Consider the following 17,020-nt stretch of genomic DNA (forward strand, 5'->3'; position numbering starts at 1 on the left):
GGTTCCAAGGGGACATGGGAGAGGGAGAGAAGGGGGAAAGGAGGTGGTGTTGACCCACCCAGGGACAAGGGAACAACGAGTGATTCAAAACCAGTGGCAAGGAGGGTGTAAGAGGCCTGGTAGGGATTCAGCAAGGGCAATGTAACTCAGAGAAATTACTGAAACCCAAATGAAGGCTGAGATAAGAGGAAAGTAAAAGGAAATAGAGGAAAAACTAGGAGGCAAAGGGCATTTATAGAGGTCTAAAAACAGGCATGTACATATGCAAATATGTTTATATGTCATGATGGGGAATAGCTCTATGTGCATATATTTATAGGTTTAGTATTAAGGCAGCAGATGGACATTGGATCTACACTCAAGTACTTCCTCAGTGCAAGGATACTTTGTTCTATTAAATTGGCATTTCATGATACACACCTTCCCAACATGATCGCTGACGACAAATGGGTGCATAAGCAAATATGATAAAGAAAGCTGGTGGTGCCCAGCTATCAAAGATATAGCATCTGTAGTCTTGGTAAGGCTTGAAGGTAAACAAGTGGCCATCTAGCTCAGAAGCAACAAAGCCCACATGGAAGAAGCACACCAGCCTGTGTGACCATGAGGTGTTGAAGGGATCAGGTATCAGGCATCAGAGAAAAAAAAATCATATCATTGTCAATGAGGGGGAGTACAGATTCGGGACCCAGAGCCCATTTGTAGGCCACTGGACATTGCTTTACAGAAGGGCCTCAGGGAGGAGATGAGCCAATCAGGGTACAGTGTAGCAATGATGAAACATACAACTTTCCTCTAGTTCTTAAATGCTTCCTCCCTATCCTCCACCCCCACCCCCATCCCCACCCACACACTATCATGATCCCAATTCTACCTTAAAAATCTGGCTAGGCCAGAGAATATATATTGTACAGAGAGGAACCGGAAGCACAGGGAATCCAGCATGGATGATCTCTTCAGGACCAGTGGTGAGAGTGGAGAATGGTGGATGGAGGGTAGGGTAGAAAGGGAAAACCGATTACAGGGATCTATATATAGCCTCTTCCCTGGGGGACGGACAATAGGAAAACAGGTGAAGGGTGATATCAGACAGTGTAAGATATAACAAAATAATAATAATTTCTAAATTATCAAGGGTTCATGAAGAAAGGGAGGTGCAGGGAGAGAGGAGAAAAAATGAGTTGATACCAAGGGCTTAAGTAGAAAGCAAATGTTTTGAGAATGATGAGGGCAACAAATGTACAAATGTGCTTGATATATAATTGATGTATAAATGGAGTGTGATAAGGGTTGTACGAGCCCCCAGTAAAATGATTTTTAAAAAAAGAAAAAAGAGTGGCTGGTTTGAAGTGACAAAACCAGTTAACAGTCAATTATTTAATCATTGTGCCACCAGAGCTCCTTCTAAATTTGAGAAAACAATCTCCATTTCAAAAGTTTATTTTAATAACAGTAAAGCTTAATATGCTTATCAAAATTGCATGACAAATAGCCACCCTATTATATCCATACATTCCCCCTCTCCTTACCCCATTCTAAAATTGTGAAATCCATTAATTCAGTTTCACTCACTTTCCATTTTCTCCACTATTGTCCTTCCACTGTTCTGAAATCAATTAACCAATCACTCATGTGTTTGTGGAGCCCCTTTCTGGGCCCCAGGAAGAGCCAAAGAATCTATCCATTTGCTGACAGAGGACAGCGCTCAAGGTGTTCACAGGCCAAACTGGGAGACAAGACAAAGCATCTTCAGAGTCTACAAATCTGCAAAACTCAGAGACCACCAGTTTACAGGCATTCCCAGAAGGCATCATCAGTCTTGTAGACCATTGGCGTGTCCTTAAATCCTCAGGGAGAAGATGGGCTCGGCTTAAAGGTGGAGACAGATGAAGTTCAGATAAATAAAGAGGCTTTGGGCAGCAGAAACAAAGACCTGGTGGAGGGAAATAGAGCACATCTGGTTACTGCAGTGTTGGTGTTAGAAGTTGTGTGAAATTAAATCGGGTAGATGATTTGGGAAAATGTCAAGAGAAGAGAAACATCTTCCTGTACTAAACTAAAGTTTCCTGTTAGTTCATCTTCCTGTGATAGTCAAAATTTTCAGATAATAAGGAAAGACAAATTGTTAAAGATGTTCTCATCTCTACTTTTGAATAAATGCGTCTACAGATTACAGACCAGGAGACTCTATGGGGCATTTCCATTCTGTTACATAGGGCCACTCAACAATAGCTACACAAGGGCAAGGCTGAGCTAGGGGAGGGAAAGGGGAGGGACTACCAGTGAGCACAAGAGTTCTGGGGAGGGCTGAGCAAAAGCTCAAAACATAAGAGATGGTGATGGTTGCCCAACTCTATAAATAAGACTTATAGCCTTGTTCAAACAGGTGCATTTTTTACTATGCAAAGTATCACAAAATTGGCACATTCAAAATATTAATGAATTAAGAAAGAACATCCTGTATATCATTCCTTCAAGGCTTTATTAGTCTCAACAAGTAGATATTCTTATCTCTACTTGTTCAAAATTTTAAGATAATAAGGAAAGACAAATTGTTAAAGATGTTCTCATCTCTACTTTTGAATAAATGCGTGACTAGCAGAAAAATTAACTACTTAACCCACTGTGAATTTAATATATTAAATGTTCTTCTGGTTACCTAACTAGTGCATTTCAAAGGTATGCACACCAGTTCAGTCTCTTTTTTAGGACAAAGTGAAAGCTAATTGTTCCTAGTTGAGGGAGGCAATCGTGACTGTACCCTCAAAAGTAAACCTCTCTGAAAAGACGTGGTAAATAAAACCATTCCCTGTGAAATGAGGTAGTTAATTTATTGTGCCAACCTGGCTGATAAACACATGTGGAATTAATTGATGGGCAGAGAGATAAATGGCTCTTGCCTTTCTTGTCTCTTGCTCTTTGATCATCGGACCAGTGTGCGGCTGCCTTGCTTGTTCTGTGCCTCAATTTGCAAGCTACACTACCTGTGGGACACCTAACCCATGGACTGCGTCGCTGTAATTTGAGGTTCCTTCAAGACCTGCTTCGCCACATCATTGGAATTTACATCTCTTGAGCTGGGGATTGTTGGACCCTGTCTGGCTGACTGTTGGTGACCCTCCTTACTGTTTGCTGCCTGTGCCCGGATAGACTGAATTGCTCTACAGAGGACTACCGGTGGCCCTCAAGACTTGAAGGACTGCCAGTGTGTCACAACTGTCTTACGGGAGTGAGTTGCACTGAGCCATTTGTACTGCTTTATAATTTAATTAACTTTATTTCTTATGTTATATCTATCTCTCTGTATAAATATATATAAAATTATTAGCATTCTGGTTTTGTTTCTCTAGAGAACCCTGTCTAACACACACAGAAGTATTACCAACAATTATTCAAAGATATCTACAAGTAAACATTGCCCTAGAGAAGATGGCAAACACTACGTTGATAGATAAAATGTGAGTGCCTTGGTTTCCTTTTAATAAACAGCAATGTGTACACATGATTGAATTGTGATCTTCAGCCCTTTAGTGATGTAACTGTCTATGTGATTTCAGTGAGATTTTACATTTTTCTAGGATTAGAAGTATAAAGGGTTAGTTCTAGACAAAATTACCAATGAAGTTTTTTCCCCCAAGACTTTCTATCTCTAATTTTTTACTCTCTTCATACCTCCTCTACCTCTCCTACATAATTGTAAGTGTCCTGAACAGGCTTGGCCCCATAGGAGCCCCAAAACAAACCAAACAAAAACACCCCAACTCGATGCGGTCAAGTTGATGACACCTTATAGTGGCACTATTAGGGCAGGCTAGAACTGCTTCTGTGAGTTTAAGAGATTATAATGGTTTCGGGGTGTAGAAAGCCCCATCTTTTTCGCACAGAATGCCTGACAGTTTCATCTCTATCCTGCAGAACATCTGGTGGTTTTGAACTGCCCACCTTTTGAATCACAGCTCAGTGTGTAATTACTAAGCCGCCAGGGATCCTACAGGTTTAAATCTTTAGGGATTGGAGAAAGATGACAGTCCGGTACAATAATCAAAACAACCAGATAGCAAAACCAGAAGTCAATGAGCAACATTGATAACCAAACCGAAGAGGGTGTGTGTGCATGCATGTATGTTTGTATAGATAATAAAGTACATAAGGGGAATCATGATCTAATGGGAGAAAATGTAAAACAAAACACAAATTCCCCAAAAGGTCAGATTTAGTGGACCGTTAGATTAGAGGACTCCCTGAGACTATCCCTGAGATACTCCTTAAGCCTTTAACTAAAACTACCTGCTGAGGGCACATTTTAGCTAGATAACAGATTGGGTCATAAAATAAATAATATAATCAGTGAATACCGTGCATCTTTAAAAAATCAGCTATATGAGACCCAATGCTCAACAATTGCTCTGGAACAAAGACAAAGGGATAAAAGTTCAGGGGAAGCAGATTACTGGAAGCAAAACATCCAGAAGTGGGTACTGAAAATGTCTAACCACTATAAAAATAGAACTGATGTTTCTGGCCAGTATGTGTAGTAACTGTTTTTATTTTAAAAAATTTTTTATTGTGAATTAGGTGAAGGTTTACACAGCAGATAATCAATTTTGCATTCAACACTTTACATTTTGTTTCCTCTCATCCATTGCTGTCCACTCAGTACAGATTTGTGTGGTCTCTGGCAGCCCATGGCAGTTTTAATATTCTTCACCAACACTAGAATTCAAAGATTGATTCTCTGATCTTCCTTTGATTGTCCAGCTTTCATATGTGAAGCAATAGAAAATACCATGGCGCGAGTCAGGTGTAACCTTAGTTCTCAAAGTGACAGCTTTGCTCTTTACCACTTCAAACAGACGCTGTGCAGTAGACTAGGGACTGCCTGGGGCTGGGTTGGAGGACCTCTGGTGGACAGTGGGTAAGTGCTCAGCTGCTCACCAAAAGGCCAGTGGCTGGAACCCACCTGTGGCTCCAAAGAAAAAAGGCCTGGTGATGTGCTCTTGTACAGATTACAGACCAGGAGACTCTATGGGGCATTTCCATTCTGTTACATAGGGCCACTCAACAATAGCTACACAAGGGCAAGGCTGAGCTAGGGGAGGGAAAGGGGAGTGACTACCAGTGGGCACGAGAGTTTTGGGGAGGGCTGAGCAAAAGCTCAAAACATAAGAGATGGTGATGGTTGCCCAACTCTATAAATAAGATTTATAGCCTTGTTCAAACAGGTGAATTTTTTACTATGCAAACTATTAATAAGTATCACAACATTGGCACATTCAAAATATTAATGACTTAAGAAAGAACATCTGTGTATCATTCCTTCAAGGCTTTATTAGTCTCAACAGTTGAGTCTACTGTTGGGCTGGTTGGACGATATTTTGTTGGAAGCTTTTCTTAAACAACACAAATGGTTCCACACTGGCAGCTCCGCCCTACCCACATGCAGGACTACCTGCGTGTATATGTGTTTTTTCATATGTGTTGTTTGGTGCTTGTTTAACTCACGATCACCTGAAGAGCATATTTCTTAGCCATACTACAAATAATTGTAGGCCATTCTTAAATAATAACAGGGTGCAAATAACAAGAGGTCATATTTATTCTTCTTTGATCATGCTACTGAGGCACTGTACTACTCTGGGTTCAATAAAGATATAGAAACCACATAGTAGATTAAACAAGAGTAATTTAATAAATAATAATTAAACTTTAATTAAAGAGTGGCTATAAAACATAAATTCGAGCTGAGCTGCGCTTTCGGTGGCAGGTCTGGGGAAGGGGCGGCAGGTGCCATGTCGGGCCGCGAAGGTGGCAAGAAGAAGCCCCTGAAACAACCCAAGAAGCAGAACAAGGAGATGGACGAGGAAGAGAAGGCTTTCAAGCAGAAACAGAAGGAAGAACAAAAGAAACTGGAGGAGCTAAAGGCAAGGGCCGCGGGGAAGAGGCCCCTGGCCACAGATGGAATTAAGAAATCTGGCAAAAAGTGAGCTGTTCTTGGTGGCTGAGGCAATGATGGCCCTTGATTCTGTTCCTGTGTATACATCTGGATTCCCTGCTAGAACTTTTGTTGCCACTTATAGTTAGAATGAAGTGTTGTATTGGAGCCTGCTGTACATTTAAGAATAAACTTTTGTAAAAAAGAAAAAAAACCATAAATTCCCATGTACCTTAACACTTGTGTTAGGGTGGATAGTCTAGAGAAACAAAACCAGTTACATTCATATATGCATAATAAAGAACTTTATATTAGGATGCATTATTGGGAGGAAAGAAGGAAGAGGGAACTGCTCACAATGATCAATGAATAATCCCCATCCCCAGGGGGATTAACAACAGAAATGTGGGTAAAGGGAGATAGTAGTTGGGGTAAGATGTGAAAACAATAATAATTTAAAATTTATCAAGGGGTCATAAGGGTGGTAGGGGGAAGGGCTCAAATAGAAAGTAAATGTTTAGAAAGTGATGATAGCAACATATGTACAAATATGCTTGATACAATTAATGTATGGATTGTTATAAGATCTGTAAGAAGTAATATATAAGAAGGCATCCTAGCTCAGTCCAATTCAAGTCCATGCATCTGGTGCTAGCTGGGGCCCTCTTCCAGCTTACATAGCCCACATGGTGTCATCCCTGGAGGCAAAGACAGAATCTCAGTGAGGAGGAAAACAAAGAGGCAGAAAGGAAGGAGAAGTTCTCATTGTCGGTCTTATAAAATATCCACACCCCCCAAAAGGCATTATCAGGCTGTGACCTGATTCATAGGTTGGACTCCACCCTTACACTTTCACACAGATGCAAGCTGACCTAAAATCTAACCACCACAGATGGCCTCTTGTCAACTTGACATTTGTACACAACTCTTTAACTATACATAATCTTTAAATAAAAACTATAATAAAATCAGCTTTGCACATAACAGGATACAACTAAAACATGTATAACTAAAAATGTACCAGTTCAATTTAAATCCTATATTCCATAAGTGAACAAAATACTCTATGCCTAACAATTGCAGTCTGTGAACATCTACACCTGAATGCTAATATTTTATAAACATCTTCCCCCAACCATGAAAGTTTGGAAGCCAGTCATTGTATGCCTTTTTCTCTTCCCACCCCACCCTTTACCAATCTGGGTATTCGATTTCTAAATTTCCCATTTCTATGATCCCAGTGCTCTGAGAAGAAAACAATGTTCTTTGAAGTGAGAATCTTAATTTCAGTTGGAACCTTTTCTCTACATCCATAAACAAAGTCAAATCTAGAGTAGGCATCCATCAAGTTAGCAGGCAAAGCACACTAGCTCAGCCTGTTGCGTTCTGGTCAATTCAGTCCTACCCTTTCTCAGCCAAGTCAATGGGTGCCATAGCAAGGTAGGGAGTTCCACAGGACTCTTCGTGTTCCACGGGACTCTTCCTGCTTCAGACGACTGACTCTTTCACAAATCCTCAACCACTGTAGCCCTCACAGGCTAGGTCACTGTGTTGGTCTGGGTTGACTAGAGAAACAGCTTCAAAGACACTTAAATGTGTATAAGAAAGAACTATAGATAAAGAATATATTAATAAAACTTCCAAGCCCAGTCTAGATCAAGTCCATAAGTCAACACCAGTTTATAAATTCCTCTTCAGATTCATGCAACTGTACAATAATGCTGAATGCAGAAACACCACGTGCCAGTGGGTGGAAAGTCTTGATGATTCAGTGGCGGTAGATGAATCTCCATGCTGGCATGGGTCTCCATGTGGTTTCTCCAGCTCCAGGGCTCTTGCTCCATCAGCTTGGCTCGATGGGTCTTGTGAAAAGGAATGTCTTCCAGGAAAAGTGTGGTTCCTGCCTCCAGGGAGGAAGATGAAGCGGAGAATGTATCTGTCCTCCAGTGAGCTATTTAACTCCTTTGTGCCTCCAAATGAAGTAATCAATCTATGACCTGATTGACAGGCTAGACTCCACCCCTTCACAAGTTGACAGGAGATTATGTAACTACCACAGACCACCCCTTATCAACTTGACATTTACACAACTGTTTAGCCGTGTATAATTTTAACAAAATAATAATAAAATCATATTTGTACCTAACAGGATAAAACTAAAAGGTATACAATTCAAGATGTGCCATCCTTATTTAAACATAGTATTCTATAAATGAACAAGACAATATTCTACACTTAACAATTACAGTTAAGTGGACACCTACACCTGATCCTATGCATACAATCCCCCACCTATGAAAGTTTGTAAGCCAGCCACTTTATGCTTTTATCTGCCCAATTTTGGGCTATACAATTTCTATTTTTTTAAATAAATCATGTTATTGGGGGCTCGTGAAACTTTTATCACAATCCATACAAGCACATTTATACATTTGTTGCCATCATCATTCTCAAAACATTTGCTTTCTACTCGAGCCCTTGGTATCAGCTCCTCATTTTCCACCTCATGCCCCCTCCCTCAAGAACCCTTAAAATTTATAAATTATTATTATTTTGTCATATTTTACATAGTCCTATGTCTCCCTTCACCTACTTTTCTGTTGTCTGTCTCCCAGGGAGGAAGTTATATGTAGATCTTTGTGATCAGTTCCCTCTTTCTCCTCCCGCTTTCCCCTTCCCCTCCTGGTATCACTACTCACATTATTGGTGCTGAGGGTTTTTTCTGTCCCGGATTCCCTGCCTTTCCAGTTCTTATCTGTACCAGGGCACATCCTCTGGTCTAGCCGGATTTGTAAGGTAGAATTAGGGTCATGATAGTGGGAGGTAGGAAGCATTAAAGAGCCAGAGGAAAGCTGTATGTTTTATCCGTACTATACTGCACCCTGACTGGTTCATCTCTTCCCTGCAACCCTTCTGTAAAGGGATGTCCCGTTGCCTACAGATGGACTTTGGGTCTCCACCCCACAATGATACATATCACAATGATACGATTTTTTGGTTTTTGCTGCCTGATGCCTGATTCCATTGACACCTTGTGATCACACAGGCTGGTGTACTTCTTCCATGTGGGCTTTGTTGCTTCCCATCTAGATGGTCACTTGTTTATCTTTAAACCTTTAAGACCTCAGACACTATATCTCTCAATAGCTAGGCACCATCAGCTTTCTTCATCACATTTGCTTATGCACCCTCTTTGTCTTCAGTGATCCTGTCGGGAAGGTGAGCATCATGAAATGCCAGTTTAATAGAACAAAATGTTCTTATATTGAGGGAGTACTTGAGTAAAGGCCCAATGTCCATCTGTTACCTTAATACTAAACCTTTAAATATATGCACATAGATCTATTTCCCCATCATCATATATAAATATATTTACATATGTACATGCCTGTATTTAGACCTTATCTCATATGGCCGTAGGCCCCTGGTTGCATTGCCTCATGTTAGGGCATCATCAGCTTCTGTCAGCCATTTTGACCTCAGTCATACATTTTCTCTAAGCAGCATGGTCCCTGAGAAATTCAAGGGGTGATTTCTTCCCCTGAGCTCAAAATATACATTAATCATATTCAATATCACCATTTCAAACAGGAATAACCAAAGATAACAACCAACAAAACAATTAAAACTTTAACTTCCTAGATCCTTTCCAGAAAGCAATATCTGACCTCTGGCTAGCCAAAGAAGAACTGTTATGAGACAGAGGTCATACAAGCACCCACTCTCCTTCTTCATGATTTGTTACTCCAGTGCCTACTCCCAAGGTACCATAATGTGTTAGTCTGGGTTGACTAGAGAAACAAATTCATAGACACTCATATGTGTATATGAAAGAGCTTTATATAAAGAGTAATTGTATATTAAGAAAACATCCCAGCCCAGTTCCAATCAAGTCCATAGATCTGATATTAGCCCATATGTCCAACACTAGTCTATAAATTCCTCTTTACACTCACACAACTATACAATAATACTGAATACAGGAAGACCACAGGCCAGCAGGTGGAAAGTTTTGTTGATTCAGTGACAATGGAAGCATCTCCGTGCTGGTGTGTTTTTCCATGTGGCTCCTCAAGCTCCAGGACTCTTGCTCCATCAGCTTGACTCCATGTGTCTTGTCTCACAGGGAGACAGTGTGTGTCCTGCCTTCTGGGAGGAAGATTAAGCAGAGAAAGTATTTGGCTTTCAGTGAGCTACTTGTCTCCTTCATGTCTCCACCCCGTCGCAAGTTGACAGGAGATTATGTAACTGCCATAGTCATGCCATAGACTCAGGCTCCATGAAACTCTAAACTTTAGACCAGCCAGCCTATTCTTGTTTCTCCTCCAGTCCCTGGAATCCAGGTCCACAGGTGACAGTGGCCAGACTCAACCTGTCTCTCCCTTGCTGTATTTTCCCCATTTCCACTCAACAAGTGAATCTAGGAACCACCTAGTAAGCATTTCAGACTGCCTACAGTCTTCCTTTTCTTTCAGGCCTACAGGAGGGTTCGATAGTACAGACTTTTCCCAGCTAAGCACATCCACAGGGAAACCTCTTGCTCAAAAATTTAAAAGCCAAACTCACTTTTTTTTTCAGTCTCCCAACAGTAATAGCTTCATGTCTTTTCAAAGGCAAATGTCCTGACACTCAAAGTGCTGAGTGGGGCTTAGCGTTTCTAAGCTTTTACATGTCTTCAAACAAAAAGCCTGTCCTTGGAGGCAATTCCTATTTCTCCTTCTAGCAAATCTAATAGTAAAGTTTGAAGGTAGCAGGTTTACAAGTTACCCTGAACCACAATTTCCAGTATTCATGTCTATCTCACATTGTACCTATAGCAGTTGTTCTTGCTGTTTTGGGGTGTCATTGAGTCTATTCTGACCCATAGTGACCCTGTGCACAGCAGAACAAAATATTGCCCAGTCCTGTGCCATCCTCACAATTGTTCTGTGCTTGAGCCCATTGTTTACCAAGCATGATGCCCTCTAGGAACTGGTCTCTCCTGACAAGGAGAGGCCATAGGATGAAGTCTTGCCTTCCTTGCCTCGAAGGAGTATTCTGGCAGTACTTTGTCACAGACAGATTTGCTTGTTTGACAGTCCACGGTACTTTCAATATTCTTCACCAGCATCACAGTTCACACATATTGATTCTTCTGCAGCCTTCCTTATTCAATGTCTGGCTTTCACATGCATACGAGGCAATCGAAACACCATGGCTTAGATCAGGTGCATCTGTGTCCTCCAAGTAACATCCTTACTTTTCAATACTCTAAAGAGGTCTTGTGCAGCAAACTTACCCAGTACAACACATTATTCGATCTCTTGACTGCTGGCTCCGTAAGCACCAATTGTGGATCCAAGCAAGACAAAATCCTCGACAACTTCAATCTTTTCTTCATTTATTATGATGTTACCACGTTGTTAGGACTGTGGTCTTCCTACATTGAGTTGTAACCCATACTGAAGGCTGAAACCCTTGGCAGCAAGTACCTCAAGTCCTTCCCAATTTCAGGAAGCAAGGTTGTATCATCTGCATATTGCAGGTTGTTCACAAGCCTTCCTCTAATCCTGAGGCCACATTCTTCTTCATCGAGTGCAGCCTCTCTGACTAGTTGCTCGACATAGAGATTGAGTAAGTATGGGAAGAGTAAGCAGAAGAAATAAATATAATCCTTCTGCAGCCAGATCGTAAACACATTTTTAAAAAAATCTCTCAAGTTCAGAGTTCTCTTTGACTACCCTGCTCATATGTATATGGTCCTGGACTGCTGGCGAAAGGGAATCCAGCATGCCTGGCCTCCTATTGGCCGTTTGGTAAAAGCGTTATGGCTTTTGCCTCAGGGAAGTCCAAGAGCCGGTTTTCTACCCTGGGCAGCACTCCAATACCCATTACATTTCTTTGCACCTCTTCAGGGGGAGTAAGCAAAGACCGCTTCTACGAACAAAAGTTTGACTCCCTATGCCCTTTCCTGGGCCTACTGGGCCACATCTGACCTCCAAAGTAGAAGGGAAATTCAACTTCACCACGTGCCCTAAGGCCAAGGTAGATAAGCCTCCATTCTACCATCTTCTGATGTGTTCTATAGAACCCCACTCCCATGGTACCAGATGTGTCAGGCTGAGATGCTTTTTTGATATGAAGTTCTTTCATATACATATTTGAATGTCACTGGTTTTGTTTCTCTAAACCATGTAGCCGACCTCAGGGCTCAAGGACAACTAAATGGGAGTGGAGAAAAACCGATTTGTCAGTGCTGCTATAACAGATACACCACAAATGGATGGGTTTAACAAACACAAATATGTTTTCTCACAGTTTACAAGTTTGAATTCAGAACACCAGCACTTGGGTTTTCACTGTCCACCCTAAGAGGAAATCCTTGTCTCTGCTTCTCTTTCTTGTTCCTTGCTCATCTCCAGATGGCAGTGACCGTTCTCCATTTGTGCTTCTTTGCTTCTGTCTTTTTCTTCTATTTTTTAAAAAATATTTTATTAGGGGCTCATACAACTCTTATTACAATCCATACATATACATACATCAATTGTATAAAGCACATCTGTACATACTTTGCCCTAATCATTTTCTTTCTTTTTTTCCATTTTATTAGGGGCTCACACAACTCTTATCACAATCCATACATATACATACATCAATTGATAAATTTCAATAATGTTGTGAGATTGATCTGATCAGCTGAAGTTCTTTTTTTTTTATGCTTGTTGTACGGCTTTTTTTTTATTTTAACAATTTATTAGGGGCTCATACAATTCTTATCACAGTTCATACATATACATACATCAGTTGTATAAAGCACATCTGTACAGTCCCTGCCCTAATCATTTTTTTCTCCTCTTTTCTTTTTTTACATTTTATTAGGGACCCATACAACTCTTATCACCATCCATACATATACATACATCAATTGTATAAAGCACATCCATACATTCCCTGCCCCAATCATTCTCAAAGCATTTGCTCTCCACTTAAGCCCCTTGCATCAGGTCCTCTTTTTTTTCCCCCTCCCTCCCCTTTCCCCCCTCCCTCATGTTTTTATGTCTCAAAAATTATTGGTTTAAAATATCCTACACTGATAAGGTGGGCAAGCAAACAAACAACCAAACAGAAAAATTCTATACCCCAATGGGATCACATCTACCCACATGTTGCTAGTGCTATTGAGTCAGTTCCTATGCAGTACAACAGAGGAAAACACTGCCTGGTCCTGGATAATCATCACGAGCCCATTGTTACTGCCACTTTGTCATTCCTCTTCCACCAACCCTCTACTGAACCAAACATATGTCCTTCTCTAGAGACTAGTCTCTCTTAATAATATGTGAAGTGAACTCTTGCCGTCTCACTTCCAACACATTAAAGAGGTATTTTGCAGCAGATTGACCCAATGGAATGAGTCATTTGATTTCATGACTGCTGCACCTATGATGCTGATTATGGATTCAAGTAAAATGAAATCTACTGATCCATTTGTGAGGATTTTTGTTTTCTTTACACTGAGGTATAATCCGCACTGAAGGTTGCAGTCTTTGATCTTCATCAGAAAATGCTTCAAGTCCTCTTTGCTTCCAGCAAGCCAGGTTGTATCATCTGCATATTGCAATGTGTTCAAGAGCCTTTCTCTGACCCTGTTGCTGTGTTCTCTTTCATGTAATCAAGCTTCTTGGATTATCTGCTCAGCACACAAATTGAAAATGATGGTAAAAGCATACAACCCTGATGCACACCTTTCTTGATTTTAAACCACTCAATAGCTCTTGCCTCTTGATCTATGTTCAGGTTTTGCATGAATACAATTTAAGTGTCCTGGAGTTCCTATTCTTCACCATGTTATCCATAATTTGTTATCATCCACATAGTTAAATGCCCTTGTATAGTCAATAAAACACAGGAAAACTTCTTTCTGGTGTTCTCTGCTTTTAGTCAAGATCTAACAGATGTCAGCAATGATATCGCTTGTTCCACATACTCCTCTGAATATGATTTGGAAAACTGGAACCTCCATTTCAATGTCCTGCTGCAACGGTTTTTGAATGATCAGCAACCAGTACCATGGGAGGGCAGAAGGACTGGTGGCGGCTGCAGGTGAGCTGCGCAAAGGCCTACACTGGGAGTGGTAGACCATGCAAATCAGGCTTCAGCTGAGGAATCACGCAGACGTGCCCATGTAGACAAGACTTCTGGGATCTAGTGTCCATGTCAGTCAGGCTGTGAGAATGTTGTTGGATCATGCCATGGCTGCCAAGTTGAAGAAGGTTTCTGAGGCTATAAATCTTTACTGGAACGGAAAGCTTCATCTTTCTGCCGCAGAGTGACTGATGGGTTTGAAACACAACCTTGAGGTTAGCAGTCCAGCATACAAACCACTACACCATCAGAGCTCCTCTGAGTACACGCACTCACTAAATAAATATCCCCAGCCTGCTCAGTTTACCCAACATACGGCCCTGCACTTGCAATTTGGTTCTCGTGCCGTCTACTGAAAAAACTGAATACTGTGCTCCTGATAAGAGATATCTATAGGAATTCTGTCCTCTAATGCAGCAAGGTGGCTTTGGTTTGTGAGAGCCCTGGTGGCCTAGTGGGTTACATGTTGGACCGCTAGCAGCAAGGTCAGGAGTTACAGCCACTAACCAGCTCTGAGGGAGAAAGAGGAGGCTTTTTATTCCCACTCAGAGTTGCCTTGGATACCCACATTGGCAGTTCTCATCTATCTTATAGGATCACTCAGAGTCCGAACCAATTCATGGCAGTGAGACTTATCATTGAAGAGTGGATTTGGAGCGGAGAGGCAATACACTGATAACTGGAAGCAAGACCTCATTCATGGCATGTTATGATGCTTCCTAGCCAATTACTCGAATTTCTTCATTCATCCATAGTGCCAAATGTTACTTTTCATTAATGTCTTCATTTGTTGCTTTACTAAAATAAAAGTGAATCAGTCACTCACAAGGATCATTGTGTTCAAGAGTAAAATTATTGAATCTTTCTTATTTCATATAAAAAACAACCTTGAGAGCAGAAATGCCAGGAAAAACTTTCCATCCAATCATAATTAACCAGTAATTAATTAAAGCTGTCAAAGTACTGATAGCTGGTTCTTATTTGCAAGGCTATTTCTGCTTATGAGAATATCTTTTATAATAAGTTGGGTCATGATCTTCTTTGAAAAACTGTCAGTACTCTTTATAAATCCAACATCCTCTTCTAATTATACCAAAAAAAGACTCAACATCAAGTTCATCCCAGTTCATTGACATCCTATAGGACAGAGAAGAACCTCTTTCTAAGAGTGGTAGCCCAGTACTTAACCCACTACAAAAAAACTAATGAAGTTCCTTCTGTATAGGCCAACACTTTGAGCCTGAAACCCCTCCTGTCCAAGGATGCTCCCTGTGAACACACCACTACAGAACAAAGGGGGTGGGCCTCTCCCTTCGCATCTCAGAACCCACCATACAGCCACGGTAGCCAAGCCAGCCTGGCAACGGTACAGTAACAGACATGGTGACCATGGAACAGAATTTAGAACTCAGGAATAAATCCATTCAGTGCTGATATTTGACAAAGGGCTAACTATCACTCATTAAATAGATAAAAGATGGTTTCTTTAACAAATGGTGCTGGTAAAACTGGATACCCATTTGGAGAAACATGAATCAGAACCCATACCTAACACCATATATAAAAATGAGGTTAAGGTGTTTCCAAGATCTAAGTCTAGAACTATAAAGATCATCAATAGAAAAATAGGGAAACAGCTAGGGGTCCTAATTCATGGCATAAATAAACTACCAAACATAAATGAAAACACACAAACAGGAGAAGGTAAGCAGTGCCTGGGCCCTCCTAAAAACCAGTGATTTCTGTGCATCAAAATATTTCACCAAAGGAGTAAAAAGATAATGTTTTTAAAATAGAATATTGGAAAGTGTACTAATATCTAAAATTTACAGAAAATGTGAACGCCTCAATAACAAGAAGAAAAATAATCCAATTAAAAGTGGGCAGAGGACATGAAAAGATGCTTGCTTTGCCAAGGAAGACATTCAGGGGACCAACACATGAATAAATACAATCAAGTCAAAACAACAATGAGATGTCATCCCACCCCACTATTAGTCACAAAGTTCAAAATTCAGAAACTAATAAATGCTGGTGAGGATGTGGTGAAACTGGAACTCTTATATCCTGTGGTGGGACTGAAATGGTGCAACCACTGCAGAAAACAGTATGCCATCTCCTGTCAAGGTTGGAAATAGAAATGCCACATAATTCAACAATCCGTCTACTTGGTATATATTCTAGAGAAATAATAATTGCTCATCATAGCACTGTTCACAATAGCAAAAAGATGGAAGTAACTCAAATCCACATCAGGAAGAACAGATAATAAAGTCTGGCACACACATACAATGAAATACATACGTGTCTAGGATCCTATACTCTAAAGATTGAGAGAGCTTTGCTTTTTCTGACAATTTGGATGTCAATCGTGTTCTTACCTGATGCCTCCGGCTAAGTGTTCCAGCATGACTCTTGATAGAGGTCATGATGAAGGGCAGCTCTGGTTTCCATTTGCCAGGAGGACACGTTCAGTTGCTCTCTGTTGAGAGAAATGCTGGATTTTAGTTTAGTGTATATGTGTTAATTATGTTAAGGAGGTTCACTTCTACTGCTATTTTGTTGGGTTTTTTTTTTTTCAGGAGCAGGCATTGGATTTTGTCAAATGCTTTTTCTGTATCAGTTGATAGGGTTGTACAGTTCTTGTCCGGTGTTGTATTTATGTGGTGGACTACCTTGATGGTATCATGTTGAACTGTCCTTCATACCCAGAATGAATCCCACTTGGTCATGCTATATTATTTTATGGTACTTTGTTGGAGTATACTGACTAGTATTTTGTTGAGAATTTTTGTGTCTGTGTTTATGAGGGATATTGGTATATAGTTTTATTTTTAGTGATGTATTTGCCTGTGTTTTTTTTAGGTATATCAGGATTAGATTTACTCCCCAAAATGAATTTTGGAGTATTCTCTCTTTCTCTGTACTCTGAGTACAACTGGTGGCAGTTTTCCTCTGAATATT

General features: G+C 40.6%; 1 protein-coding gene across 1 annotated transcript; it reads left to right on the forward strand.

The window, feature by feature from the left end:
* The first annotated feature begins 5,744 nt into the window (after nucleotides 1–5,744).
* Nucleotides 5,745–5,984, forward strand: LOC142448202 (translation machinery-associated protein 7-like). The gene has a single exon (XM_075549818.1). It carries the CDS (start codon nucleotides 5,790–5,792, stop codon nucleotides 5,982–5,984), a length of 195 nt encoding a protein of 64 aa, XP_075405933.1. The 5' UTR covers nucleotides 5,745–5,789.
* Nucleotides 5,985–17,020: the final 11,036 nt, after the last annotated feature.

This window comes from Tenrec ecaudatus, chromosome 5 (genome assembly GCF_050624435.1).
Source record: "Tenrec ecaudatus isolate mTenEca1 chromosome 5, mTenEca1.hap1, whole genome shotgun sequence".
Taxonomy (NCBI): Eukaryota; Metazoa; Chordata; class Mammalia; order Afrosoricida; family Tenrecidae; genus Tenrec; species Tenrec ecaudatus.

Bases quoted from the DNA above. Each gene is read 5' to 3' on its own strand.
- LOC142448202 (XM_075549818.1), top strand. From the start codon at position 5,790: ATGTCGGGCCGCGAAGGTGGCAAGAAGAAGCCCCTGAAACAACCCAAG.